General features: G+C 36.7%; 2 protein-coding genes across 3 annotated transcripts; both read left to right on the top strand.

The window, feature by feature from the left end:
- The first annotated feature begins 467 nt into the window (after positions 1-467).
- On the top strand, positions 468-8,054 carry selenop2 (selenoprotein P2). Of its 2 annotated transcripts, none has more exons than XM_024273784.2 (5): positions 468-549; positions 3,093-3,322; positions 4,169-4,381; positions 4,609-4,717; positions 6,550-8,054. In XM_024273784.2, the coding sequence occupies exons 2-5, from the start codon at positions 3,126-3,128 to the stop codon at positions 6,799-6,801; spliced, it is 771 nt and encodes a 256-aa protein (XP_024129552.1). In that variant the 5' UTR covers positions 468-549; positions 3,093-3,125; the 3' UTR covers positions 6,802-8,054. The 2 variants fall into 2 exon arrangements, with proteins under 2 accessions (XP_024129552.1, XP_036072133.1); XM_036216240.1 differs by lacking the exon at positions 468-549 and adding an exon at positions 1,525-1,749.
- Positions 8,055-8,993: 939 nt separating this feature from the next.
- elovl8a (ELOVL fatty acid elongase 8a) lies at positions 8,994-15,072 on the top strand. The gene is made up of 8 exons (XM_024273783.2): positions 8,994-9,272; positions 11,126-11,192; positions 11,286-11,473; positions 12,606-12,686; positions 12,778-12,834; positions 12,948-13,062; positions 13,174-13,301; positions 14,701-15,072. Exons 1-8 carry the CDS (start codon positions 9,267-9,269, stop codon positions 14,866-14,868), a joined length of 810 nt encoding a protein of 269 aa, XP_024129551.1. The 5' UTR covers positions 8,994-9,266; the 3' UTR covers positions 14,869-15,072.
- The last annotated feature ends 3,290 nt before the right edge of the window (positions 15,073-18,362 follow it).

The raw sequence follows: 18,362 nt of genomic DNA, 5'->3' as shown, positions 1-18,362 counted from the left end.
TGACCAAATAAGTTAAATTATTAAAACCAATTAAATACAGAAGTTTTGTGTGATTTGCTTTTTAGCTGTATTGTTTTAAAAACACAAAAAACAGGCCTGAACAAAAATGACAACACACTTAACTAAATGTTTAGTTGCCAAACTTTAAGCAAACTCATATTTTTTAAGAACAATATCATTGGTAATATCTGAAATATTACACAGATTTTTGTATTCTGTGCAATATTTAAGTAAAATCAAAATACATTATTTTGAAAAGAAAAAAAATCAAAAGGCAGTCACGGTGTCTAGTAAATGACCACAAAGATCCACCAAATACCATCATCTTAATTCTAGTTTGTTAAAGGAAAGTTTTAAGAAACTAATCCAGTACTTAGAATATCACCATAAACAGGCAAAGTAGCTTTATGTTGTTTTGAAAGGGCTCAAACCAAAGTACTGCTGTCTCTCTCTCTGTTTAATTTGGGGGAAGTGCTCAGCGAGCAACGAAGCCAATAAAAAGCTGGAGGGTTTTCTGTCTGTGGTTTTCAGGGTAGAAGACAGGAAGAGGTAAGCGCTTTAACTTGTTTATTAATCTGCAGCATTATTTTATTTAGAGCAAAGTAGCCTATTAACTTGGTGTGCTTTTTGATAAAAAAAATACCTCACTATAACACGAATTGTCTATAAATACGGCAACTTTTGTATTTTTTATAAATACTTATTTAAAGACAATATTTTAAAAATACGGATATTCTCAGGAGTTTTATACAGTGGGTCAAAAGAGTATTTGGTAGCCACTGATTCTGCAAGTTGTCCTATTAAGAACCCTGATAGAAGTCTGTTATGCTCAGGCACAGTTAAACAGTGAAAAACAAAATGTAAAAAAAAAAAAGTCAGGAAAATATGTCGTGTGATTGTGAAAAGATTTGGTGTAAAAAACAAATATTTGGTCATTAACAAAACATTAACTCAAAATTTTGTAATGTGACCTTGAGAGAGGTAAATGTCTCCTGTAGGTCTTCACCAGGTTTGCACATACTTTAGTTGCTATTTCGGTCCATTCTTTCATGCAGATCTTCTCAAGAGCTGTTATGTTTTGGGTCTTTCGCTGGGCAACACATACTTTCAATTGTCTCCACAGATTCTCTGTTGGATTGAGGTACAGAGACTAGACTGGATACTCCAGAAAATACATGATTTTATGAAGACACTCTACACTCTCAATTTCATGCTGGAAGATCCATCCATGTTTCATAGAGTAGAAAATAAGTTTAGCCAATAACAACAGTTTACGTTAATACTACAAGTCACCCTGATTGGCAATGACAGAGGTCAAATGTTTCTTGTATGTCTTCATCGGGTTTCCACAAACTAGCTGCCATATTGGTCCATTCTTCAATGCAGATCTTCTCAAGAGCTGTAATGTATTTGGGTCTGTCCCTGGCAAACACAGCCAGACTCTCAATTGGGTTGAGGTCCAGATAGTCACTCCAGAAACTTGAGATGTGTTTTGTTGTCTGGGTGATGTGTATGGGAATATTGCCATTCTGCAAGATTCACCCATATTTAATCCATAATGCTCTCACAGATGGAGTGAGGTTTTTGCCCAAAATCTCACCACATAGCCTCATTCATCCTTTCCCTAGTGTAGATTAGTAGATCTGTCTCCAAAACAATCAGCCTCAAAGCATGATGCGTCCATCCCCATGCTTCAGAGGATATGACCTTCTTGGGGCACATCTCTATATTCTTCCACTTCCAAACCCAGTGATTGGCGTCCATAACAAAGAGATCTGTTTTTGTCTCCAGATCTTTCTCAGGATTATTCAGATGGTCAATCTTTAGATGGTTCTTGACATACACTTCACATCCACTGGCTTACAGTAAATTGGCGGACATTTGGAGAATCCATGACGACATCATGTGTTACCAATAGCACTTCTGGTACCGTGTTCCCAGTTCTCTTCAAGTCATTGTTCAGTTCCTCGTGTAGTTCCGGACTGTTTCCTCACTGTTTTCAAGATCATTTGTACACCACCAGGGGAGATTTCACATTGAGCCCCAGGTGGAGGGAGATTGTCAGCAATCTTGATTTTTTTCAAATATTCTCAACAAGCAGCTTGTTTGTTGTAGATTGGTTCATCCTAGTCTTGTCCATGTCAACAAGCTTGTCTCTGGTGTCCTTTGACAGCTCTTTAGCCTTGGTCATGGTGGAGAGGTTTGAGTCTGACTGTTTAAGGGTGAGAACAGGTGACTTTTATACAGATAATCAGTTAAAAAAATGTCATTAATGAAATTTAGATAGAAGAACTTCTCAAGGAAGAAGTGACAGATCTGAGGAGTAGAACTGTTCCTTGTTTGTTGTAAATATCAATTTAAAAATTTAAATTCATCATACAACACGAGTTTGTGGTCTTTGTTTCATTTGGTCTAAACAAATTAAATTGCATCTCATAATACTGTTTGAGACTTTTATTACTATTTTTTAAAGAGACAAAATGCAGAATCAGTGGCTGACAAATAATTTTTACCCCATTTGCCTCCATTCACATTAAGTAGAGCTGAAAGACTGTCTTTTAGACCGTTTGTCTTTTGTACTGTGGTTGTATTTACCATTTAAACACAAATTGTGAAAGTAGCTCCAATTATTAAAAGATAGAATGTTCTCCAGAGCTTGTTGGCACAGACTGAACAGCTTGTGTCGGTAAACATCTCTCCCCAGCATGTCTCTTTGTCTCTGCCAGCCTGTCTGACCATTTGCCCCCAACATTCCTCTTTTTATTGGTTGTGGACCCCATTAGAAATTCCTTTTTAGCAGATTATCTCCACATGCGATGAGTGGGACAAAGAGGGATTCTTTTAACTATTATTATTATTTTGAGATTAAAACTGACTGGTCATTTGTCTCAGAAGAAATACAGCCTGTAATAAAGTCTGAAACGTCACAGCGGACTGGTTTCAGCATAGTTATTAATTTTATGTGGTTAGGAAATTAATTCCAAGTATTTCAAAGCAACTTTGTCACATTTCAGCCACTCAATATTGTGCCAAGAACATACGAAATGTGCCAGAAAAATAAAAGAAAATGACATCTATGTGTTCTTTTTCAGGTAATTTTTATTCCCAGCAGACAGGGAGCCACCATGCTGAGGCTGTGCTCAGCCCTGCCAGCTCTCCTTTGGGCCTCGCTTTCTGTCCTTTCGGCAGCCTCCAAAATCTGTGAGCCTGCCCCCTACTGGGACATCGCAGGACAAGTACCAATGCAAGAACAGCTGGGAAATGTGGTGGTGGTGGCTCTTTTGAAGGCTACCTGACAGTTCTGCCTCACGCAGGCGTCCAAGTAAGAAAAATTAATGATAACAGAACCAAGATTAGATAAAAACTAATTTATTTATATCACATGTCGAGGCCCAAGGGCCAGATTTGGCCCGCCGGGTAATTATAACCGGCCCTCCAGATCATTTTATTTTTTGTTATTAATGACCCAGTGTTATCTTGCGCTCATTTCTAACTTGTATAATTTTGACAAAATATTTTTTCATAGAGAGGAAAATATTAAGAGTTATTTAAGGTTTACGTTGATTTATTCTGGAATAATACTCTTGCTTTTTTATTATAATTATGTTAAAAAGTTACAGTTTTAAAGTTTTAATAATTGGTTTTCTGCTAGCTTTTTGAACTAATTCAGTATTTACTAAGATTTTTTTTTTTTTTTGAGTTTAGCTAATATTTCAGCTACATGCTAGCTGTTTTGGCTAATTTAGGCTTTTTTCTCGTTTTTTTTTCAATATTTGGAAGTTTAGCTATATCTCAGCTACATGCTAGTTGTTTTGGCTATAACCTAAGTTTATTTTTTATTTATTTAGGCTAATTTGGCATTTAGATAATACTTTAGCTGGCTATTAGCTTCTGCATTTTTAGCTATTAGCTTCAGTGATTTTAGCTATCAGCTTCAGCATTTTTAGCAATCACTTTTGGCATCTTCAGGTATCAGTGCTAGCATCTTCTGCGGCCAAATTCAGCGTACAGCATTCACACTAGCGTTATCAAATGTAATACTATATATTTTGGCCCCTTTTGCAATTGAATTTGACACCCCTGATTTATACGTACCTATTATTACACACCTCTATCTTCTCTTTTTTTTTTTTGTGAAAGAGATTTTCTCTTATCCTCTCCATCCCAGAATTGGAAGCCTGCGTGACAAACTGATCAAGAAGAACGTAACAGGAGTTTCTTTCATGATAGTAAACGAGCTTGAAGCCCATTCCCTAGCCATGTACTGGAAGCTAAAGAAGAAAGCGCCACCTGGAGTCCCGGTGTATCAGCAGTCCCCTCTTCAAACGGATGTTTGGGAGATTCTGGATGGGGACAAAGATGACTTTTTGATCTACGACAGGTAAAAACCAGCCTGCACCTCATCTATATCACACAATGAATCACTCTATCATAGAGACACTCTTAACTGAGGTTGGCTGTTATAATGTAGGGTTTTAAGTCAATATTTCACACTTTGTTTGGCTGTAAAATTGTTTTGTATCATAAATATTTGCACGTAGTACATGGGGATAAAAGAAAAAGCCAAGTTTAATGACCGATCTTTCTGCTCCTTGTCATTGTTTTTAGATGTGGATTGCTCACATTCCATATTGAGCTGCCAAATAGTTTCCTGAGGTATCCTAATGTAGAGAATGGAATTCTAACTACTTATACTCAAGACATCTGCAACTGCTCTGTGAGTACAAATGCATGTTTACACAAACGTATTTCTATAAAGCTCACAGAAAAGAAAAGAAAAAAAAAAGTTGTTCCAAGGACGAGATAGAGGATGTGAACTCTCCAAGGGTTAAAGCTTTTCAATTACCAATAAAGGTAGGCTTTAGAGCTGTGTTACAGTCAAATATTTGTTTTTTGAGAAGTTAGAAATGTTGTTGTTACCTTTTCGGCTTATCCTTTCAGGGGTCGCCACAGTGAATCGGCTTTTCACTGATTCACACACCAAGAGTTCTATACTAGATGCCTTTCCTGACACAAGCCTGTGTTTTATCTGGACTGGAGACAGGGACAAGGACACACAAACTTAGACACTCTTGTGGCTACATAGTTAGGCAGTAACATAAAGGGTTTTGCCCAATGACCCACACTGATGAAGCTCATTGCACACCCAATGAACTGAATCCTAATTCCCCATGTCCTGTTGCGATATTTCACCAATGTCACCAATTCAGCCTCTTGAGAAGTTAGATTCAAGCTACGGACGTTTTCAGGCTCTAGTTGAAAAACACACAACCATTGAATGCAGGATGAAAGTTAAACCAAGTTGAACTTTTGACCAATCAGGAGCTATATCTGAAATCCCCCCCAATCCCTAACTACCATACTAAAAAGCAACACATAACAGGACTATACAATGCCTTGGATTTTGAAAGAAATTTGGAAACTATGGTCACTACTTTTTGTTTTCTCTAAACGGCGGATATGATGCCACCAATTTCACAAAATCAAAATCTAATCAATACAAGGATTTTTTGATTTTTGATTTTTTTTGGTGTTCTGATAATGTAAATATTGATAGTGTATTAAAAAATACTTTTTTTTTCCCACAAAAATTTGGTTGAACACAATGCATTGTGGTCCATATTTCTAAATCTAGTGACCATTGATACACACTGGTTTTTCGCAAGATTTCTGGGAAATTTCTAGGACACTGGATTTTGGAATTGTAGATTTGGGCAGTCCTACAAACTAGCGTTAAATCAGAAAGCTCTTTACCTTTACACAGATCAAAGCAAAAAACAGTACATTTCACATATATTTTATTAAATATATGTGAAAGGTATAGGTACTATACCTAAGTACCTATAAGGTATAGGTATTTAGGTATAGTACCTATACATAAGTATAGGTATGGTGTAGGAAGTGTGCTGAAAACTTTTCAGACTAAATTGGAACTTTTTAAGTTTACAATATATAGATATAAAAAGAAAACTTCAAGTATACTGCCTCACTTACTAAGTATACTTGTAGTACACTTATATAGATGACTTTTTGCCAAGGGATGTTACTTGACAAAGGACAAAGCTGCACTCTTGACAAATACTAAGTGATAAATGGCATTAACTAACACACCTAAACCAACAGGCTAAAGAATCACCGGTCAAACTCACATGGTTTGTTTTCGGAAATTGGAATAACAGCATAAGACTGCTAGAAAGCTAATATAGCTAATGCAATGTCCTGTTTAAAATCAAATGTGTTATAACTGTTTGGCAACCAGAATATATGGTTGTAAATTTGGTTTAAAAAAAATAAAAACTACTCTAGAAAGACGCAGTTATCTTGTTAGCACAAAACAAGATTTAGCCGCAAAGTAGCTTAAGCCAAATAAATGAAATTCTCTTTCACAACCACAAACAGAGATCAACTGGATGTGTTTAAATGTTTGTTTGTAATCTGAAAGTAAATTTATCCACTGAGATTACATCAGTGTTTTTTTTATTTTGTTTTTTTTTAAGTCTGCTGTTTCCTGATAGTGAAATGTGCTAATGCTTTTGCTAATGTTTACAGGCTAATTCTACTTTATCCGGAGATGGAAGCACTTTCACGAGGAATTACTCTCTGCCGAACAATGGAAGACCGGAGAATGATTCCGTGGTTGAGACTACACTTTTGAAGACCAGTCAGAATGATAGTCATCATCAGCATAGCCATCATCATCCTCATCATCAGCATGGTCATCATCATCCTCATCATCAGCATAGCCATCGTCCTCATCTTCATCGTCAACATCATTCCCACCACCAGAATGATGATAGTTAATACTTACGATTAACTGGGTTGAATTTTGTACTTGTTTAAAACCCTACATTTAGTGTGAAGTAATAACATTCTTTGAGGATCTGAATATATTTTTATACATAAATTGTGATAGCATTTTCAGGCTCTAATGGGATAAAGTGCACAGATCTCCTCATCCTCTTCCGTAAATGAAGTCCACGGGGAAAAACCTGCCTGCAGGAGGCTGTGGATGGATGGACAGGAAGTGGTTTGAGTTCTGGTCACTCACACAAAAGCAGAGGAAAGTGTGAAATTCTGTTTAGTGTTTTATTAACTTTAACAGGAGGGTTCTTATACTAATTCACTTAATTTTTTTGGCTACATGTTCATTTGTCAGATTGTACCCTGAGTACTATGACAGGTGATGTTTGACACTTTTATTACACACTTAGTTATTTAGTGCTGTTATGCTATACATTTTTTGTGATTAATTAATTTTCACCTGTAATTAATTAATCTATTTTTAATCTAATCCAATATTCGTTGTGATGAACCTCATCTTGAGGTATTTCTGTCTAGATTTGTGACTTTGTGGAACAGTAAAAGATCAAATGACAACTGCTTCCAACGTTTACTTTTACACCACCAAGGGGTATTTTTTTCAATCTCTATCAATTATGAAAATAAATAAAAAACATTGGGTCCAGAGTCCTCTAATTAAATATATTGAAAAACAGTAGTAAATTTTTTGAGCAATCCTGAAAAGCATCAACCATTACCATTTTATTAAAACTATAATACATATACGTTTTTCCACATAAGTAATAAGTCGAGTTTGAATGTAAAAATCATTTGACAACCCTATTTTTGTTTGTTTGTTTTTCAGTTTAGATCGTTCAAACCAGCCTGTTTTCTCTGTCATTTCCCTTTAATGAATGAGTTTATATTCTATACTTTTATAAGTTTTTTCACATTTTATTACAACAGCAAGACAGTAATAAAAAGTAAACAGGGATTTTATATTTTCCTTTAACCGGTTTGGTGAATTTGATCATTTTGAAGACTGGGATACAGCAGAAGAGAATATAACTGACACCAGAGGATTTGAACCATTTAGACTTTGTATATTTGTTGTGACTGGGCAAAAGCAGGCACCAAGAGGTGAACTGTCCCTCTGAAATGATGCTTTGTTCAATTGTTTAATTGATTTTTTTTGTATAAGTGACCATAACATAAGTGAATTAATTACCTTTGAGATGTTGATTTTTAGAAATGAATGCAATTTGTGTTAGAAACTGTGTGACGCAATCAGGACGTGGCTTTGTCCTTTTAATTCATAATAACGGACACTTGTCAGGACTTAAACCTTACATAATACATAACAATAGGCTAAAATTAAATTAATTAATGAAAATGTATATATAGAGCACTTTACAACATCTTAAGGGGGGCCGAAATGCTTCACAATAAAAGAAAGACAGAAGAACGTTTAAAATTAGGCAAATTAAGAACAAATTTAGCATAAAGCAGCATGACATTACAAAAATAATAAGTGATAAAATACATAAAGGACAAATAAGAATTCACTAAAACAAATAAAAGAAAATGTTCAGAATAACGTCTGTAATTATTTAATCACAGTTAATTTGACAGCCCTAATATTTTTTTCTTTTTCAATTTAGGAAATTCTGACCATTCTCTTTTTATTCCCCTGTAATGAATGAGCTTCTTCATTCTATGGTGACTTCACCGTCAAAATAAAATACTTTTAAACTGGGTTTTACTTGTAAACCTCAGTTTAAAAATAAAAAAAATGCGCTTGTCTTTTCCAAATCAGGGGTCCACAATCTGAGGCTTTTATCACTATTGTGGCTCTTTGGCTTTAAATAACAAGGATAAAAATTTGAATAAATATTAATTTACTCAGTTAAGTTAAGCACATATAGTAATCTATGCTGCACTATGGCTTCTAGTTGTCGAAACCAAAGTAGATGCCATGTTTGACTTGGTTTTCTTGCCTTTTTAATTCTCCTGCAGCAGGAGGATTTCATTTGACATTTTATTTTGAAAGGAACTTGTATGTGCTGCTGTAAAAAGTAAAGAAGTTCAACTTATTTATAGAAAAGTATAAATCTTTGATAATTCAAGTATTAAATAAATATTTGAAATCGATGGCCATATACTGTATATATATATAAATATATATTAAAAATGTGTATATTTCTAAAAGGTTAAGTGAGATTTGGTGGCTCCCTTTGTGTTTTGATCTGCAAGAATTTGGACAGACCGGCTCTTTTGGTGTTAAATGTAGCTAAATCATCATCATCGTTCTCCACGGGACAGTCTTAGGTGGGACTTACAGTAGCTGCCGTGTGTAAAGCCAAACACACATGTACACGGGTGAGAGCGGTTGATTACCTCAGAGCTGCTTAAGGCGTGACTGTGATGAGGCACGCGGCAACCAAACAGAGAGCTGAGGAGGAAAAATACAACCACTCTCCATCAGAATGACGGTACTGTAACATTACCTCTTCCTAATGAAATAAATAGCTTAGGCTGTAAAGAGACGGCGAGGCATTCATGCATGACAGCACTCTCAAACATTTGTGATGGACAGTTAAAAGCTGCTGACACAATGTTTTGTTTTGTTTTATGTTTTATGTAAATTTGCAATAAGCCTTCCATGCATGTAGCCTTTTACCCGGTTTAGCAGAATTATTGGAGCTGGAGCCTATCCCAACTGACCCTGAGAGTAGGTGCAGGGTTAACAATCAGCTGTGTTTACTTCATAAAATAGACATTTTCTTAGAATTTACAGGTTCTAGTGTGCAGGCTGAACTTCACGGGTGCAACAGTCTGCTCCTGATAGGGATTTCCTTAGTAAATCCTTCTGAGGCTGCAGGTGAGGCTTAAGTGTCTTACTTTGTCCACACAGCATGTGCTTTCATCAGTACAGTTAATGGTGCGTTTATGTACCCCAGAGGATGACAGGGAAACTGACTACTTGTTATATCAATGAATGGATAAGTGAATACCCTGAATGGTTGAATATATTTGTGTCTCAGAAGAGAATAAGAGAGCTTGAAATCTTTTTTCTTCTTCTTTCTTTTAGGAAACTAGGTAAAATTTGTAAATTGGAGGCAAAATTATTATTTTATTAAACAAATAATGCAAAAAATGCAATAAATAATGTATAATATTGATAAGTGACATCCAAGGTTCATTGTGTAATAAAACACAAAAATTAAGCAAAATAAAATTGATTGATATATATAAAAAAAACTATTTTTTTTGGAACATAAAAATTATTATTTCAACAAAAATTATCAGCATTTTATTGCAAACAGATTTAAAGGGAAACTGAGCACATTTACATGTACTATGAGTTACATAAAAATCATGTTTTAAATTTGACAAAAAAATTGTAACTTCTCATGAAATAAAAAAATAACAATAACACGTTTTTATGCAGCAGAAATTGACGTTTATATTAATTTTCAACAAAAATCATCAGCTGATCAGATTTTCCTGCAGGGATCAATCTTTAACCCTAGATGGCAGCACTGGTTCATTTTTTCAGACATGGCCCCCCCTGCTTTCCTCTCCAGGCAGCCCCATGTTAAAGATTATTAGTTCATCATCAAGTGATGCGTCTGGATTAGTGAGAATAATCCTCGAGTTATAATCCAGATCATTACCGAGGGGATTAATTACATTTTCAGGGCTGTTTTTCTCTAGCAAGACTTCTGCACAGGATGAGGCATCTTTTGTTCCAACCTCATTGTGTTTATTTAAAATTATGATAATTAGATATAAATTGATATTAATTAGGGTTTTTTAATCTTTGGAAGGTTCTGTCTTTTTTAGGAACAATAGATATACATAAATTATTTGATCTATAATGTTTTATTAGCAAATGTGTGCCATTATTCATGTTTATTTGCAACTTCTGAGTAACTTCCTGTCACAGAAAACATTGTTTTAAAGCACAGATAGGTAAATCCATCAGTGTTTCTTTAGAAAAAAAGACAATAGGGACTTAAAAATGTAAGTTTCTCTCTTATTAAAGCCCTCTGGAAGTCTGCAAATAAAACAAAGCCCGGGTTGGGTGGTAATAGGATTCTGGGAACACAAAGGATAAACACATACAGCTTTGATACTTATCCATTCAGTGGTTTAGTCTCCTCCTGTGAACTCCAAGAGGTTACTCTGGAATACATAAGATTAACACTGTATCACTTATTTAAACTATTATGTTTTAATTGCACTTCCTTTTATGGAAAATACAAATTCTAACCACTTTGTTGGGATAAACAAATATCTTTCAACCAATAAAGTTTATTTTCTGCTTATTTTTTTATTTTAGGGTAACAAGGCTGTCACCATGTGGCAGAAAATTCAGTTATTCTACCAAAGTGTTCTGGAAAATGGAGGTAAATTACATAATTTCACATACGTATGCCTTATAATCAAGTTTATTCACAATATTTTTGGGTTTTCCCCTCAATTTTTTGTCCTTTTCCCAGACAAAAGGACAGAGAAGTGGCTGCTGGTGTATTCTCCTGTGCCAATTAGCTGTGTCTTCTTGTGCTACCTCATCATCATTTGGGTCGGGCCAAAGTTGATGGCGAACAGACAGCCAGTCAACCTCAGACCGGTTCTGATAGTTTATAACTTTGCCATGGTCTGCCTCTCTGCCTACATGTTCTATGAGGTAAATAAAACACACATAAAAAGATAATTGTAATTTCTCAAAGAATGCGATAAAGTAAAGCTTTTAATGTGAAAAGACTTAAATTCTTTCTGAAAATGGACTGTAAAGAAATGCTGTTAGTTTTTCCAGTCATACACAAAAATTCATGAAGTCTCAAGAGTCAAAAACGTGTCTTTTAGAGTGTTACTCCCCACTGAAGGTGCATTCAAAAACCACAGTGTGTTATACTGTTCTGGACACACACAAAGGGGTTAGCTTCCTCCCACACCACATGTCTGTGGCCTTGGGTTCCTGGGAGATGAAGTCAGCTGGATTTGTTTTGGAGCCGCTGCTTCAAAGTGGAGACCAGTGTCTGCACATTTGCCTTATAATCAAAAATAGACAATATACTAATGCTGTCAAGTGATGTGGAGTTTACTTAACCCTTATGTATGGAGAAAAAATAGACTCACCCTGATTTGTGTGTGTAATTTTTGATTTGTGTGTAACTTTGGATTAGTGTTTGCGTAATTCTTAATTTTGTGCGTATAACTTTGTATTTGTGCATTTATAATTGTTGATTTGCGTGTAACTTTGGATTTGTGTGTTTGTAATTCTTAATTTGTGCGTTACCTTGGATTTGTGCGTTTTTAGTTCTTGATTTGTGTGCGTAACTTTAGTTTTGTGACTGCGTAGTTGTTGATTTTTAACTCATACAATATATTTTATGCATAATTACAAATATGAAATTAAAATAGTCTCAAATTAGATTTGTGCGTAAATGCGGTTTTGTGTGCTTAACAAGTGACACCTGTGTCATTTTTAAAGATTTGTGTGTGTCGTTGGTTTCACAGTGTTGTAATTTTAATTTGTGCGTGTGTAAACTGTATTGTGTATTTTTTTTTATTTAATATTTTTGTGCTTATGCACAAAATATACTGTATGAGTGACAAATCAAGAATTACAGAAGCACAAATACATTTTGGAGTAAAACAATTTTCTTTCCTTTGTTGTGTTCCGGTCAAAACTGACAAATTTTCACACTCGAAAACAAGTCAGTTCTGACAATATAGGCTTTACATCTAAAAAAGTTAAAATCATCCTAGGTCTTCTTTTCTCAAGTAAAATGCAAATAAAATCCCTTTTTCTTAAGTTCACAGCTTCATCCTGGTTGTCAGGATACAGTTTGTTGTGCCAGCCAGTCGACTACAGCGAGAGCCCACTGGCCATGAGGGTAAAGGCTTTTATGTCACTCTCTGCGCTCCACTTTTACTTGGAGACTTTTACTGTTTGTGTCAATGATTGTGGGTTTTTGTGTTGGACAGATGGCCAGAGTGTGCTGGTGGTTCTACTTTTCCAAAGTCATAGAGCTCAGTGACACTGTAAGTACAAAAGACAAGAGAAATAGAAAACTAGATTTTAGAAACTCTAAAATAATTTAAAATACACGTACCACAGCTGTTCACATTCCTAAACGGCGGTTTTTGTGCTGCAGATGTTTTTCATCCTGAGAAAGAAGAACAATCAGCTGACCTTCCTTCATGTCTACCACCACGCCACAATGATCTTCAACTGGTGGGCTGGAGTTAAGTATGTGGCTGGAGGGCAGTGTGAGTTCAACCCACCTACTCAGACTTGCTGAAATTTGAAAGACCCCCCCCTGCAGAAACTTCACACAAATGCAGTATTGTGTGAAGTTCTTGTGCTGCGTGTCTTCACAGCGTTCCTGATTGGTTTGATCAACTCCTTCGTCCATGTGGTCATGTACTTGTACTACGGGCTGGCAGCTGTGGGGCCGAGCATGACCAAATATCTGTGGTGGAAACGATGCCTCACGTCTCTGCAGCTGGTCAGTGTTTGAGTCCCGGATGTTGAGGGAAGGGGGGGTGTAAATGAGACTAGTGGGTGTGGATTGGAGGGAGATGATTGGCCTTGTCCCACTCAGGTCATCTTTTGATCTATTGTAAAAGCATTCCCAGTCATATTTTAATTATGAATATTTTTAGCTGGAAAAAAACTCATTTTTTTGGGACATTCTTCTGCAGAATGGCGGGAATTCTTTAGAAATTTGCCTCTGAGTTGTGGGGGGGGGGGACTATTGGTGCAGAGTAATCCTGTCCCTACTTCACCCATCATTGACACGCTCTACTGCTTACAGCCCCAAGCTGAAATTAGCAGAACAACAAAAATGGTGAGCAATATTAGAACTATCCAGACGCTCAGCTATGGGCCAGATGCCAGCTCAGATAAAGAAAACCAAGACGTACATGGATCTGCTTCTCTGCAATTGAAGCTTGTGGCCTGCCCTGTGTACTTTTATGTAAAAAAATATAATCTTTTTCTAACTCATTTTTTTCATCTAGTCCTGATTCAGTTTGAATATATACATTAAACAAAGAAATACTCAGGAATGCAATTCTAGGCTTAATTTTCTCTGACATATAGTTAGCAAACTTTGTAATTCATGGAAGTGCTGAACGTTTGAAAATTAATCATGGAGAAGAAATTAATCATAGTGGTTTGTGCCCAGACAGAATTATATGACACCAAGTCTTATACACTGTATGTATAAATTAGAATAGAGATGTGAAGGAAAAGATTTTTGAGGTTTGCCTACACATTCTCACTCCCTACTCATCATATATGGACATCATTTTTTGACGTTTTGGATGACCTGAACACATCGTTTTTTGATGTTCTGGCTGTCTGGTACCCAACCCTCAAGATGCTGTACCGGACACGGTTATGGATATGGTACCGGGTTAGGGTACCTGTACTGGTTGCACGTCCTGAGGGCTAGTGACCCCCGATTAGCGTTTGCCTTTTTTCCTTGTCTGTGGCCCAGTACCAAGCGGTCCTCGGACCAGTACCGGTTTGTGGCCTGGGGGTTGGGGACTCTAGATTTAATGGGAACATTCAGCATGTCAAAAAAACAACGTGTCGGGGACACCCAAAATATCCAAAAGTGACGTGTAAGTGACCCATACAACCATATTTGACAAGTTGGGAGAGGGAACATGTTGGATTTGCACCACTTCCATATTTCACACTAAGCCTCTTCCAACTGTATGTACAATATTGCTAATATTGGTTAGCAACAGTATGAAAGCATTATGCTAAAAGCACATTCAAGAACTCACATTTACCACGTTCTTGAACGCGTATCATCTGGTATTTTTTTAAGTTTTGGTCAAGCATAACTTCAAGAAATGTGACCCTGATTGTCTTCTTTGTTCTCTTCTCATCAGCTGCAGTTTTTCACAGTCGCCATCCACACCACCTACAACCTGTTGGCAGACTGTGACTTCCCAGACTCCATGAACACGGTTGTGTTGGCCTACTGTCTCAGCCTCATTGTGCTCTTTGCAAACTTCTACTACCGCAGCTACCTCTCCAAAAAAAACAAGGAAACATAGTTACAAAAACAGAAATGTTTAAAAAAGGTGAACACTTGTTACTTTCTGTTTTTATTTCATGTTACAAATATGTATTTATAGTTAAAGACTTTAAAAAATAAAGATGTGTGTCCTTTTCAGCAAACTATATACTTTTGATGCAACCTTTTGCATTGTGTACATAGCATTTAACCCCCCATGCCAAAAGAAGAGCCCCATTCAGCTGGCAGCCCCTTTGCCCATCTGTTATCCAGAAATCCAACCAGACAAGTGGGTTAGATTGTTTCATTTGAGCCCCCTCGCGGCTGCAAATTAAGTTAACCAAATTTTCCTCTCTTACATTGTAATCCCCCACCGTCATCAATTATTCCAGCCCTATTGTTAAGCAGCATATTGGTTTTGACAACCTTCTGTTGCAAACTCAACAGGGGGCAGACGACGAACATGAGAAATGACTTTGAAGAGACAAAATCAAAAGCTGCAGCGCAGACGAGTCATTGTGTTATCCATCCTCTTATGACAGCCTCACAAGGTCAGAGAATCCTCCCGTGCTCGCAGGAGGTTGTCAAAGCGGCACCGTGAAATGCCACTCCTTCGCCGGCAGTCTCCTATGATATTTTGGAAAAGGATCCTGTCGTGCAATGATAATAAAAGTGATAACAATCAACCTTTGTGGCAATTAAAAAATTGCTCTGTGGCCATGATGCAAATAATGTTGCAAGTTTCACCACGGACCAAAACAAGGGCTAATTTTAGCCTAGCTGTTTACTCACTTACAATTTCAAAAATTGTTAATGTATTTGTAAGTGCATTTTCCTCCAAAAGGTGATGGGTTCATGCTGTGGAAACCACCTAATGTCATATGTGCTAATGGGCAGGATCCCACCAAAAAAAGAGTCTCATGTCTGTTTCAACGCCTGTCTTGAGAAGACTTCAATGTCTGTCCAAGCTGTTTCCTTGCTGGTTCTACACAAAAAAATATATTTCATTTAAAAACAAATGCAGGAGTCAAGTTAAGCAGCTGAAATGTTTTATTTGGGGTTTTTACTTTCAAATAGAAAAAATTAGTAAATGCAGTGTACTTTCAAGCAGCTTGAAGCCTCATGCTCATATTGGCCTCGCCCCAGAATCCAAGATGGCAGCACGTTTTTTTTTTTGTGCCCTGTGTCTGTCTGTCTTTTGATGAACCTTGGTACATTTTAAAGCAGTTTTAGATTTGAAAGCAAAACTTTTATGTAAAAACTACAACACAAATTACAAGTCTTGGCCCTAAGCCTGCTAGACCCTCCTCGGCCATCCAGGCACCAGTGGACCCAGCTGAGCTCTCCAGGAGCTGACTTCCCTTAGCCTGAACCTGAGCCTGGTAACCTGCCTGGAGCTATCCAGATCTGGGCCTCCTACACCCTCCTGGAGTCAAGCAGCTTAATCCAGCTGAGTTCTTCAGTAGCTGACTGACTTCAACTTGAGCCTGCTACATCCCCTACCCTGAAGGTGATAAATTATGTAATTGTGGCATTGATATAAAACAGCAGTGTGCTTCACTTTTCCTTGACCTGTCTAAAGCCTTTGACACTACTGACCATAACTATTGACAGATTGCTCAGCGTTGGAGTCTCAACTATCTACACAACAGAACTCAGGATCTTTGTTCAGAATTACTCACGACTAAAAAAGGAGTGCTGCAGGGCTCTGTTTTAGGCCCCCTCTTATTTATACTCTATATCAGTGACGTGGGTCAATCTGTCTTAGAAACCACTTGCACTTTTATGCTGATGACACAGTTATATATTGTTGTGGATAATTTCTCTTTCAGGTCATAAAAAACCTTCAGAAGGCTATTGTTGCTGTCCGTAACTCCCTTCTTCGATTGAAACTAGTGCTTATGAATGCTATTTTCCAATAGAAAAGTTCCAGATAATCTTCCTGTAGTCACCACTCTTGAAGGGGAAGTCATTGAGGTGGTGCAGGAGTACAAATATCTTGGTGCTGTAATTGATAACTCCCTCACTTTTAAATCTTTTATGTAAAATCTTTTGAAGAAGCTAAAACGTAGGTTGGGTTTCTTTTATCGTGATATATTGTGTTTCTCTTTTAAAGCAAAACAATATCTTGTGAATGCAACGTTTTTTATCTGTGCTAAATTACGGTGATCTTTTTATATGAATGCCCCTGTCTCCTGTTGGACAGCATTTATCACTCATCCTTATGGTTCATAACCAACTGCAAAGCAATGACACATCACTGTGAAGTGTACAAACGAGTGGGATGGCCTGCTCTTACCACTAGGAGGCAGTACCATTGGTATATTTTTATTTACAAAGCTTTAGCTGGACTACTGCCTCCTTTCATTTTTGAATTACTTAAACAGAGAAACCTTCCCTCCCACTCCCTACGATCAAATGACCAGTTATTGTTGTCTATCCCATTTGCCCTCGGAGAGTTTGGGAAGAAAGCTTTTGTTAATGCAGCTCCCTTGGCCTGGAACATTCTACAAAAACGTTGGAGACTAATTCAACTGGTCTTCAAGGTCAAGCCCAAAGGAAAACAAAAGTCCACAAAATGCTATTATTATTTCTCTTAATCACTGTTTTATTATTTTTATCCATCATATTTTTATGATTCCATATATTTTAGGTTTTATTTGTTGTTAAGATGTAACAGTGTTTTAAATGTTTTTACTGTCTCAATGTTTTATTGTCTTAATGTTTTGATGTATTTTTAACCAACTGTGGCTGCCTCTTGGACCGGAATACCTTGCAAAAAGTTTGAAATCTCAATGGGATTATCCTGGTTAAATAAAGGTAAAAAAAAAAAAAAACATTCAAGTAATCACTTTCAATGAAAAGTATATGGCTATGTCCGAATTCCTTCCCTTCTCACTATGTAGTGCTATATAGTGTGTTCGTCATTTTCTAATGCTGTCCGAATGTACAATTCCAAAATTAAGTGCCCAAGAAATTTCCCAGAAATCTTTGTGGAAAACTAGCATTCATCAATGCTCACTAGATTAGTAAATATAGACCACAATGCATTGTGGTCAATCATTTTTTGCAAAGAAACATGTTTAAATGTAATTGTTCATTAAACAATCCACATGTTCACCATCAGAACACAGTGGAGTCACAGATAGACATTGTGAAATGAATTGATTAAATTTTCACTTCGTGAAATCAGTAATGTTATATCCTGCATTTAGAAAAACAGAAGTAGTGAGCATGGTGTCAGAATTGCTTTTAGAATTCAGGGCACTATATAATCCCGCACTATAGAGTAGTTTTTTTAGTAGTAGGGATTAGGGTGGGAGTTTAGACATAGACTATGCAAATGTACATTTTGGCCCTCTGTGTTAAGAACTCACGTTTACGCCTCGCTACACAAGTTTTTTAAGTCTGCTTTTGGGCTGTATGCATAAAACATGTGGCCACTGAAGATGCATTGAAAGTTAAAGCAAGTCCAGTTTTGACCAATCAGGGACTCGGGTTTTGTTGTGACCTATAGATGGCATCTCTTTTAAT

This window comes from Oryzias melastigma, linkage group LG17 (assembly GCF_002922805.2).
Source record: "Oryzias melastigma strain HK-1 linkage group LG17, ASM292280v2, whole genome shotgun sequence".
NCBI lineage: Eukaryota > Metazoa > Chordata > Actinopteri > Beloniformes > Adrianichthyidae > Oryzias > Oryzias melastigma.
This window is presented reverse-complemented; position numbering and strand designations above follow the sequence as displayed.